The following is a 12,695-nucleotide window of genomic DNA, read 5'->3' on the forward strand; positions in this document are numbered from 1 at the left end:
GGTACCATCTTCTGAAATTCCCACATTTTTGCAGTTTCTTCAGTCTTAATCTACAGTTCATAACCAGAAGAGTGTGGTCAGAGTCCACATCTGCCCCTGGAAATGTCTTACAATTTAAAACCTGGTTCCTGAATCTCTGTCTTACAATTATATAATCTATCTACGACCTTCCAGTATCTCCAGGCTTGTTCCATGTATACAACCTTCTTTCATGATTCTTGAACCAAGCGTTAGCTATGATTAAGTTATGCTCTATGCAAAATTCTGCCAGGCGGCTTCCTTTTTCATTCCTTCCTCCCATTCCATATTCACCTCCTATGTTTCCTTCCCTTCCTTTTCCTACTATTGAATTCCAGTCACCTATGACTATTAAATTTTCGTCTCCCCTCACTAGCTGAATAATTTCTTTTATCCCATCATATATTTCATCAATCTCTTCGTCATCTGTGGAGCTAGTTGGCATATAAACTTGTACTACTGAAGTAGGCGTGGGCTTCGTGTCTGTCTTGGCCACAATAATGCGTTCACTATGCTGTTTGTAGTAGCATACCCACATTCCTATTTTCCTATTCATTATTAAACCTAGCCTTACCCCTATTTGATTTTGTATTTATAACCCTTTATTCACCTTATCAGAAGTCTTGTTCGTCCTGCCACCGACTTCACTAATTCCCACCATATCTAACTTTAGCCTATCCATTGCCCATTTTAAATTTTCTAACCTACCTGCCTGATTAAGGGATCTGATATTCCACACTCCGATCCATAGAACGTCAGTTTTCCTTCTCCTGATAACAACACCCTCCTGAGTAGTCCCCGCCCAGAGATCTGAATGGGGAACTATTTTACCTCTGGAATATTTTAACCAAGAGGATGCCATCATCATTCAACCATACAGTAAAGCTGCATGCCCTTGGGAAAAATTACTGCTGTAGTTTCCCCTTGCTTTCAACCGTTTGCAGTACCAGCACAGCAATACCACTTTGGTTAGTGTTACAAGGCCAGATCAGTCAATCATCCAGACTGTTGCCCCTGCAACTACTGAAAAGGTTGCTGCCCCTTTTCAGGAACCACACATTTGTCTGGCCTCTCAACAGATACCCCTTTGTTGTGGTTGCACCTACGGTACGGCTGTCTGTATCGCTGAGGCATGCAAGCCTCCCCACCAACGGCTTGGTCCATGGTTCAGGGGTGGGGGTGGCGGGGGGGGGTCCAAACCATAACACATTAAAATGATATGATTTCCCATCAAATAGAAACGCTGTAGTACACTTCTTTGAATCAAGTTTCAACCATATTTGCCAATACCCAGTAGTCAGGTCCATTGTGCTAAAAACTGTGCTTGTTCAAATTTGGACAGTAATTCCTCGATATTAACTGGTCTTCCTCGTTCTGTCTCTATGTGTTTATTCAAAGTGCGTGCATCTAGCACTAACCGCACACCCCCTGTAGCCTTTTTTTACCACTAATAAAGGGTTATTCACAACACTCGTACTATGTGCTATTATTTTGCTGTCATTCATTTTATCTATTTCTTCTTTAACCACCTCTCTCAAGCTCACGGGTATTGGTTATGGTTTACAGAAAAATGGAGTTTTATCTTTCCAATTTCTGGTTGTTGGTTAAAATTGAGGAATCACTTACTTTATTTTGTATGTCAACTCGGTGTGATGCATGACTTAAGTTTTCAATCTCTGGTGACAATTGTGCTGTCACTGTTAGTCATAAACGCTGATTCTCAGTTATTTGTTTACTATTATAGGGGTCAGTGACAAACTTTACACAATATTTATCGTCACCTAGTCCAAAATAAAGACAATTGTCCTCAAAATTCAATTTGACGTTAAACTCTGATAGCCAGTCTAGACCAAACAACACATCCCTATTGATATTTTCCACTACTAAAAGTGTCTGACGAAATGGGACAGTCCCAATGATGCAGTTTACCTAGGTTTCGTGTTTTACAACCTTACTTTTGGTCCCAATAATACCTACTATGTACACTCCTGTTACCGGTAATAGCGGTAAGTTATGTTTAGTTCCTAATGTATTAAAGAAATCATTAGAAATAAGTGACACTTCACTACCAGAATCAGTAAATATGTTAACTTTGAAATCTTCTACCCTTCCAACTATAATTGGTTGTGGATTAACGGTAGTTAAGCTAGGTTCTACTAGCAACAATCATTCTTGGGTCAGTACTTTATGCGTAAAGCTAACATATTTATTATGAGCTAGGCCTCCTAATATATTTCTACGACCTGGGCCCTGGCCCTGGATCCAGATCGCATAACGTTTTACTCATTGTTTGTAAGTACCGGCTGGTTACCAAATCGGGATATTGCGTTTCCATTTTGTACTCCACTGCTACTAGGTGCAAATTCTTGTGACATTACTGGGCGATGTACATTCTCATTTTGGTCTTTATTCAAGGCATCCAGTGTGTCTACAAAGGATAACAAATCTTCTACAGTCTTACACCCACTACATAATATATCCTTCCTAGCATAGATAGGTAACCATCTTATTAAGATTCTAGCTAAACCCTCTTCTTCCATTGGTTTATCCAAGTACTTTGCTCATGTCAGATGCCAGTCAAAATATCTTCTCCTTAAACTTTTTCTAGAAGTCGGCCCAAGACGAAAAATTCTCAGTGTTCACAGTGCCCCATTCTGAAGCTTCACCTAAAAGGTACCCTACCATGAATTCTATCTTTTTTGAGTCTTCCCAGTTTTTTGGCAAGGCTTGGTTAAATCTTTTCAGAAAATGTGTTGGGTGTACGTACCCGTCTGGCATACATTTTGGAAACTGCCTGGATAGTCCTGAATTTGCTCCCCATTGTAGGTCGGTTATTGCCTCACTGGTTAACACCACGTTAGGAGAAATCACTTTTTTTGTTTACCTTGTCCTGGATAAGTTTGAATTCTTTCCATAAACTGTCTATGCCTTTTTTCGTATAATTAAGTTCCAAAGCTAAATCTGAAGAAATGTTGTTAGGGGTTACCCTCTCGGCCACTTTTCTGTCTTTTAACTCTTCTACTTGTTCCTCCAGATTGCTTATATTTAAGGTAGCTGATGTCGCTAGTTTCTCTTTAAAATCCCTTTTCATGGTATCAACTCGGGTGTTGACGTCTGCAATTTGTGATTGGACAAAAGGAATTAGCTTATCTTGTTTCTCAATACTATCCTTCAGGGTGTGCAACCTCTGCTTTACAGCATCGAAGGTAACATTGCATACGCTTTGAAATGATCCTAATTTTTCAACAAGTTCCTTTTCTACATAATTACATTTATCTTCAATGTCAAATTCTAATTTTTTAGTTAAATCTTGAAGTTGCTCATCCTTTCTCTCGTTAAATTCAATAAATAGTTGATTAACGTGAGTATTCAAAGAACTAGTGAGTCCACTCTCTAAATCTAACTTCAGATTTTCTACCTTATTATTAAGAGGGTCAAATTCAGTCTTTAATAAAACTATATTTGCTGCTTGACTATTCAAAGTTTCATGTTGATTACTTAAAATTTCACTCTGAGCATCTAATTTACTATTTAATTGGGTATTCACTGAATCTAACTGAAGGCGTAAATTCGCAATCAGTTCATCTCTCAATGAAGCATTTTGAGCATTCAGTTCATCTCTAAACAAAGCATTGTGAGCATTTAATTTTTCACTTAAAGTTACACGTTGTGCTTCTAGTTTTTCACTTCAAATGGCACTTATTAACTTTACTAACTCCGTCCAGTCTGGCACTCCCCTGTCGACTTCCCCAGCCCTGGCTGGCTCTGAAGTTGTTCCACGTTGTGGTTCCTGATCCATAGTTTTATTGATCTTAGATCTAGTGATCATCTAAAGAAAATTCACCACTGAATACAATAACTATAATAACAGTTTAACGTGCAATCGTCCCCTCAACTCTACCAAAAAATTATTGTTTTTTCACTCACCCAGCATAGAGTTCAAGCTGCATTGGTACGAAGATGTATAATCAGTGCCGGTGGACAGCACTGGTGCTGGCAACATCGGACATTGGTTTCAGCGTCATCATCAGCGAGTGGACACGGAGTCAGCACTGGTGAGCAGCAGCTGGTGCAGTCGGCATCGGTGGCTGGTTACGGCGACGGCAGTGGCATGATGTACGTGTGTGAAGACTGCTTACTCTCCACATCTGACCTTCTTAGTCAAAAAGTTGAGGTCATCTCTTCAGTTCTCTCTGCTATTACTTTTTCATGTCTTTTACAGCATTGCACTCGTAACTTTCTTCCATTTGTTCATTGGACTCTGCACGATTACTAGAAACAGTTCTCGTATGTTGTTAGACTTGGTTGCTATGGCAGCACCTAATATCTTCTTTCCGTTTCTGTCTTTAAATTCCAGTTTTCTTCGGGTCCTGTCTCGTGGGTCGCCACGTGGTACTGTGTGGTACTGGGGTGCAAGACTCGCACGTCTCTCGCCGTTGACTTACATATTGTGTGCAGCCAATCTTCTTCTCGGGTCAGACGGCTGTGCCAATCTTCACAAACTCTTCTTCTCTGAAGACTCTAGCTGGTTAAGGGAATTTCAAAATAGACCTTTTTTTCCACTCTTGAAATGATTCTGTACTCTCAGGATACTTTTGTTCAACTTTGTTATATTTTCATCTCCACAATAAAACAACTTCACAAGATTCACACAAGCATTCAACTCTCGCGAGTCAACTCCATCTTGGACCTTTATATACTAACAGATACAATTATAATGTGTTTGTTTTAATAACCACTATCAAACCAGTTCTTGCTTCTCGCAAGCCCAACATCCGAAAGTCAAATGTAAGTGTCTTTAGTTCAAAACATAATTCATTTCTTCACAACAATACAGTCATTATGCTGTCAAGGAATAGAGTGTGCTTGCTCTTGTACTGGACATGCAGTTTCTCAGGCATGCGCTGCAAACACTTGTGTGTGCCGATCGACCGTCACTATTGCCATATTCTCCCGATACATGTCCATCCTGCACACACAGAAACCGGCGGCAAGGTAGACACATCTCCATTCTCTCACCCTCGTACTTAAAATATCGGGTGTTCAAGACGGTGGAAAGCAAAGTTTCTCTAGAATTTACACCAAAATTCTCGAGGCACTACAAAGTGATAGGGACAGAGTGGCCAGAAATTGTTGGGTGGAGGGTGTGTGGGACAGTAGCTTACCATAGGTTGAGACCAGGATGACTTCGAGAGTGGAGAATGTGTTGTAAGGATATATTTCATGTGCGCAGTTCAGAAAAGCTGATGGTGGAGAGAAGGATCCATGTGGCCCATGTTGTGAAGCAGTCCTTGAAATCAGGCATGCTATGTTCAGCTGTATGTTGTGCAACAGGGGGTTCCACTTTGCTGCTGGCCACAGTTTGGCAGTGGCCATTCATCCTGGTGGATAGCTGATTTGTATATACCAATATAAAAAGCTGAGGAGTGATTGCAGGAAAGCTAGTACACAACATGGATGCTTTCACAAGTGTCCTGGTCTCTGAGGGTGTAGGATAAGCCTTTGATAGGACTAGAATAGGAAGTTCTGCATGGGTGGATTGGGTGGGTCTGCACCATTGTAGTATGTTGTTCATTTTCAATACATTGACAAACAACTTAAACATATTGTAAATTAACAACATACTGCCTCAGCTCGGTACCATATGTCTTAACACAAGAAGTTGGCATGTAACAGTAATTTTTCAGAAAGAAAATAAACCAACAAGTCCACTGAAGATAGTGCATAAAGTCCTGAAACGTGTTTGGGTGAAATGAAAATATAAACCAGTGTCTTGCATAAGGTGAAATTCTTCTTCAGTCTTTTTGTAAAAAGCGTGGCCATAAGAAGACCTGCAACATCCAAAAGATGACTAAAAACCATAAAGAACTGTGCAGTTCTTTTTTGTATTTTTCATGATAAATAACTCCATTTTGTTTGTACTTGACAAATCCTTTATATGGATAAAATCATACACATGACCCAGGTTACAGCGTATAAGTTCCATCTTCAGACATTTCCAAAAAAAAAAAAAAAAAAAAAAAAAAAAAAAAAAAAAAAAAAAAAAAAAAAAAACGAGGAAAACTAAGAGTGATTCTTCAAAAAATTAATTAACATTTAAATGACCCATATAGATGTGAAAATCGGCGTCATACCTTGATTGTGTACCGTACTAGAAAGTGGTACCAGTTGTTTAAAAAACCCAGAAAATTGGTCAGGTTGCATTTGAGATCCTGTGTGGGTGAGGTATGAAAAGGTTCTCTGAGTCAATTACTACACACTGGTGAACGGGACCTAACTGAAAAATCTTGAATGTATCAGCAAATAAGGAGATATTGCCAGCCTAATGTAACCTATGAACCAACTGTGAATGACTAGATGTGGGATGTGGATGTAAGAAATGAAGGCATAACAACCATAAGATGCCAATTTATGAACCTCAAAAGTAGCTTACCATACAAGTGCCCAGTCTGCCGCATGTTGTGGATGCTCAGCAAGACCAGTCAACAGACTGCCGCATGAACTGCAGTAAGACATCTGTGTACACATACATCAAAGATAAGCTGCCACCAGAACTACCGTAATACTGAGGGCGGGAGGGACCACCAAAGAAATCATAGCTAGTAACATGGTTGCACCCCTATGTTTTCTCCCAAATGCCACCAGCTGTGAACAAAAACCACCTTACTTATGCATGGCATTCTAAGATATGCCTGGTAACAACAAAAATGAGACATGCAGTGCATAATGCAATTGTCAAGAAATAAAAATGTTAATGAAATTGTCAAGAAGTGAAATTAATAAAACCATAGTACAAAATATAAAATTAATAAAATCATTCTTTTAATGTCCTCAAGGTGCTTAGTTATTTTAAAAGGTAAGAATTCCAGACAGCAAGCAATACTCAGCGATCAATAACGTTGTTGCATCTCACTGTGCAGTCCTCGTGTAAAAGCCACAGTTCTGTGTGTAGTCATTCTATCTTATGAACCTTGACTGGTGTCACTTTTGGTGCTATGTATGAGCTTATCATTTATTTTTGCACATACTGTAATGTCACCCTGGCCATCAGTTACTATGTACAGCTACTAATATTTGATACTAGTGGCTTCTAAGAGTTTGAATAAAAATAATGAGACATGATGGCAAAAGGCTTCTGGTCAAGGAAGTCACTCTCTGCCTCAGAGGATGTTGATGGCTCTCAGATTGTTGATGGAGTGGCAGACAGAGATTCCAAGTCCCTGCCCAACATTCTTCTACAGAAACTGCTCTAGGGCAAGGTTGTAGAAGAGGATAGAAAGTACTGAATTAAAGCCAGAATCAGTGTATCCATAGAAAATGCAGTGGTCTAAAATAATCTCGTGATAAGCTCCTATTTGCAGTATAATCCAAAGTGTATCTGATTTCATGCTTTTGTTTGGGTCTGTACAGGGTGGGTTTTCAGAAGTAGGATGAACGAAGATAATCTGAATGCAATTAAAAGATTCATTGTCTGGCCAAATAGTGTCTTTCTTTCTGATCATCTCCAGACACAAAAGTCATGCTCCTCTCCTCACTTAATTGTTTACTGTAGAGGAAGTAACCATCACACCAGCTTCCAGTTCATTGGATGTTGTAGACTGAACAAGATTCTGATTTATTAAGTCACTCTCATATTCCAGCAACATGGAGTGACAATAATTTTCATCTGAAGAACATAATTCAAAAGGTGATTGAGCTACAACGATGTGGAATTGTGTGAACTTTCTCAAGATAACACCACACTAAGCCTTCCAACAGAATCTACATCTATACCATCTTCAAGCCACCGTATTGCTTGTGGTGTAGGGTGTTTCTGGTCCCGCTATCATTTCTTCCTTTCTCCGTTCTGATATTGAGTTGCATGAACAAGTTGTGTCTTTGACACCTATCATGTTGAGATTACAGGAAAAGTTTCCATGTTGCTGTGCATCCTGATGATGTACGTTAAGTATTGTCATACTGCATATTCAGTCTATCGATGACATATTTTGCGGAGAGCTTATAGTTTGTGAGTGTGGCCAGGTTCATTGAAACAAGAGATAAGTATATGTCTATTGCAAGGAGGTACATGTACTCATTTTTGGGATCAAGTCCATTTTCTGTTGTTTAGGGTCATAAATGTAGGCACATATTTTTTTTTTTCTTTTATTTCTGTCATAGCTTCTTTGATGTATAGTTTGAACAGTAACAGAGAAAGACTGCACCTCTGCCTTACACCCCTTTTTTTACTGAGCCCTTGTCTCTATGGTCTTCTGTTCTTATTGCCTCCTCTTTATTCTTATATATATTGTATGTAATCAATTGTTATCTCTAAATTATCCTTATTTTTCTGAAAATTTCAAACATCTAACTCCATTGCTTCTTCTAGGTCAATAACTCTTAAGTAGGTATCTTGATTTTTCAAAAGTCTTGCCCCCATGATCAAATCTAGCATCAGAACTCCCTCCCTGGCATTTTTACCTTATTCTTGTCAGCAACTTTGATGCATCAGCTGTTAAGCTGGTATGTCTGCAGCCTCATAGATTCTATATGCTAACTAAAACAGTCATTTGTTTGCCACATCTCTCAATAATTTTAGATATTGTAGTTATCTATGCCTTTTCCTGTATTTGATTGCAGACCTTTGAAAGAGCTTTCAAACTGTGGCTAATAGTAAATCCTCTACATCTTCCAAATCAACACCTTTTTCTGCTTCTATCTTGTAAGTAGACTGTTCCTCCCCTTCATAAATTCTCCAATGTATTTTTTCCATTCTGCTGTCTTCTCTGTGTTCAGTAGTGGAATTTCTTTTGCACCCTTAATGTTGACAGATTTTCTTGTAATTTCACAGAAAGTTGCTTTGACTGATCTATGTACTGGGTCTGCACTTCCAGTGACCCGTGTTTTTCTCTCTCTCTCTCTCTCTCTCTCTCTCTCTCTCTCTCTCTCTCCAGCTACTTCGCTTTTCCTGTTAATTTCATTCCTAAGTGTCTTATATTGCACTATTCCTTTTTACCCTGAAAATTTTTGTATTTCCTACTTTTACCAATAAAGTGAAGTGTTTCTTCCATCATCAAATTTTTCGTTGCAGTTATCTACATCTACATCTACATGATTACTCTGAAATTCACATTTAAGTGCTTGGCAGAGGGTTCATCGAACCACAAACATACTATCTCTCTATCATTCCACTCCTGAACAGCGCGTGGGAAAAACGAACACCTAAACCTTGCTGTTCGAGCTCTGATTTCTCTTATTTTATTTTGATGATCATTCCTACCTATGTAGGTTGGGCTCAACAAAATATTTTTTTCGCATTCGGAAGAGAAAGTTGGTGACTGAAATTTCGTAAATAGATCTCGCCGTGACGAAAAACATCTTTGCTTTAATGACTTCCATCTCAACTCACGTATCATATCTACCACACTCTCTCCCCTATTACGTGATAACACAAAATGAGCTGCCCTTTTTTGCACCCTTTCGATGTCCTCCGTCAATCCCACCTGGTAAGGATCCCACACTGCGCAGCAATATTCTAACAGAGGACGAACGAGTGTAGTGTGTCTTGTACCCGTATTTGACTGTTCAGCGTTAGTGGGTGTCCATTTTAATGATACCCATTCCATTTCACCAGGGCCACTTGCTTTATTCATTACTGTAGTTTATACAGCTTCAGAGAACTCCAAACGTATCTTATATTCCTTAGTACTTACTGTCCTACTGACTTATGTATTTCTTCTTCTTACCAGTTCTCTTACTCCTCAGCGTACTCTTCATTATTACAAAAGTGTGATCTGTGTCTATATCAGCTTCTCAGTATACCTTACTAGCTAATATTGTATACCTTATTCCTTGTACTTGAATATCTTATTTTTGAATCTCTTTCTCACTATGATACAATCCTGTTGATATATTCCCATGTCTCCAGACCTTTTCCAAGGATACCTTCTTTTCTTGTGTATATTAAAGAGTGTATTTGCTATTCTTAATTTAAAAAATGATGTGAACAAGAAACCAGTTTCACTGTGAACAATCTTTTCAGTTCTCTCTGGAGAGATGGACTACGATGTTGCACAGACAGATGAAGAGGTGAATGGACTGAAGAACAAAAAATATGTTCATCATCCCAACAAAGATGTTAATACAGCTCTCAACATACTGATGGTAATTGCAGCTTCCGTTGTTGTAGGACTTGCTATAGGACATTACCTTGGTAAGATACCATACATTATAATCAGCTGTACGTGTTGTCCTCTTTGTGTCTTTTTTCTGCCATCATGGTTATACGGGTTATGGCAATTAATAACATCTTTTATGACTGTAATTAAATGTATTATTAAGACCAAATGTGATTTGCTTTATTTTAAAGCATTTTCAGTGGTCACTTTAACATATTTTTTTTATTTTTTGTTTTTTGTTTTTTTACAGTTTTCTTTGCTAGAATCACAAACAGTTCTGAAGCCTTAACTTACTATTATTGTTATGTATAGTTTTTTTGTTACATAATTCCTAACATTCTTCTGCTCATATATGGTCGATTTTTGCGCACAGCACTTTCACTGATGACAAATATATTAATATTTTTATGTTGTGCAAGTCCACTGCCATCAGCTTAAATAACACTTGGTTACTAGTGTTTGTATTTTCATTTATTATGTGTTTTGGAAGTTCTCTTATACGGTTCAAAAATGTTTCTTGCTACTGATTCTGACTATTTTCATGTCTGTTTTTGGCGTGGTAGCGCAGTGGGTGTTTTCTTCGAAGTGTTCTGCAAATGTTGAATATTGTAACCTGCTGGTTACTACACCTTCTGCTAACAGCAGATGTAAGTTGGGCCACTGCAGCAAGATTAGTGTGTACTGAAATTCAAACTGTGTGCCCACAACTACCTGAGATGGTCACCAGGAGCAGCCTGGTCACAAACTGCCATTAGCAGATGCTTTGTGCACGTGCAGCACTACACTATTGACACATGACATGGATAGTGTCTTTATAAAGGCATAAACGGGCCTCCATGCCCTCGGTTGGTAAGTGCGTTTGAGACATGTAGACTACTTCTGTTGTACTCTTCTTGATGCCATTCCATGACCCAATAAATTGAATCTCTTTTACAGCCATGTAAACAGCGAGGGCACAGCAACAGCAAGGGTCAAATTTTTGTGTGTTTCAGATTCTGTGGTTTTTCTGGCATTCAGCTCTTCCCTGAAGTCTTTATCCCCATAACTTCTGCAACAACAGCAGGTGCATATGGCTATGTTGGAATGTTTGTTCGCCACGTTTACCCAGGCTCAGGCACCTACCGCCGTTCATCCCCTGTGATGAATCTCCAAAAGGCTGGGACATGTATGAGAAGAGGCATTGTCAACATTTCATGGCATTCCAGGTGGTCAACACAGAGGTCAATAAGGCTCTTTTTTTAATGGTGCATACCTTGTGTGCCAGGTAGCTTCTCTGCAGAAACCAGCATCACTTTCTTTTGACGATATGCATAGTTTGCCAGAAGTGTATGCAAGTCATTGCTGCATGTGTTGAATTCTACCAGTGTCACAAACAGCCACAGCAATCATATTGAGCTGGGACGGCCAAGCTTCACAGCCTCACTCATTAAGTGTTGGTTCGTCCCGGATATCTCATGCGGACAACATTGTCAGAGACAGTCATTTGTTTGGTCCCAAATAAGGAGTTGAATCAATGTGCCCTTCAGCTTGAAGATGCTACATTAGAGGAGTTTTTGATGGCATTGTTGACAGTGTGCAGCCCTGGTGCATGGAGCCTGGCTCACTGGGGGAAGAGGAGGGAGCTGCAATACAAAGAAGCCAACTGGGCTGACGTAGTAAAACATGTTATAAGCAGCAGGGAAAATGAACAACACTTCCTTCATGCTCATTTTCCTTTGCACAGTACCAGCAGGCGGCCTGCCCCAAGCAGTGGGCTTCTTAAATGTAAAAGAAAGGGCACGTGTCAGGGGTATTTCGATCTCCATCCCAACTTTCCACCCAAGGAGTCATTACAAGAATCAGTGAACATTGATATTCATGCTGTTTCATCATCGTTTATTATTGTCTGCAAGCCAGAACAAACTATTCATTGAAGTGTGGGTGATAGTTAAACGATTAATACTACAAGTTGACATGGTGGCCGCTGTGTTGCCACTTAGCACATAGATGTAAGACAGACTTGGGTTCCCACTGTTGGCACACATTGAATGTTGATTGGTAAGCTATAGCAAACAGCAGATTGCTGTACCTGGTGAATTTACAGCCAAAACAGTTTACAAGTCAGTTCCATTACGTACTTGTTGGTTAATAATGCAAATACTGAAAATTTGTTTGAGTTAGATGCCTTTGCTACTTTTGGTTTTTCTATTGCAGATGCAGTGTACCTGGTGTCAGGCCAATTAACATGTAACAAATTGGATATTTTGTGTTTTGAGCTTTTGGTTCTCTTTGCCCCAGGGTTAGGTTTTGCAAACAATTTCACAGGACCCCTCAGCCTCAAACCCTCTGCCTGCCCTCCCTTTTTTTGGATGTAGCTGGTGCCAGTAGCTTCATGTGACCAGGTTAAGATGGAGCTGGATTGCTTAACATCATTGGGAATGATTAGACCAATTTCCTCAAATGAGTGGGTTATGCTCTTTGTGATCGTATAGAAGCCGTCCAGTTGGCTTTGGCTCTGTGGTGACTTCGAGGTCACTGTTA

The 12,695-nt window shown here is 39.4% G+C and overlaps 1 protein-coding gene across 2 annotated transcripts in view; it reads left to right on the forward strand.

Moving 5' to 3' along the window:
• Nucleotides 1-12,695, forward strand: part of LOC126198893 (uncharacterized) — a 48,348-nt gene that overhangs the window by 17,519 nt on the left and 18,134 nt on the right. Inside the window, exon 2 of one of the 2 annotated variants that reach the window (XM_049935509.1) lies at nt 10,040-10,210. In XM_049935509.1, coding sequence (XP_049791466.1) covers nt 10,040-10,210 — 171 coding nt within the window. Of the gene's footprint in view, nt 1-10,039; nt 10,211-10,743; nt 11,025-12,695 lie in introns of those variants that run through there. The other variant, XM_049935511.1, reaches the window with a different exon arrangement.

Source organism: Schistocerca nitens, chromosome 8, assembly GCF_023898315.1.
Source record: "Schistocerca nitens isolate TAMUIC-IGC-003100 chromosome 8, iqSchNite1.1, whole genome shotgun sequence".
Lineage (NCBI taxonomy): Eukaryota > Metazoa > Arthropoda > Insecta > Orthoptera > Acrididae > Schistocerca > Schistocerca nitens.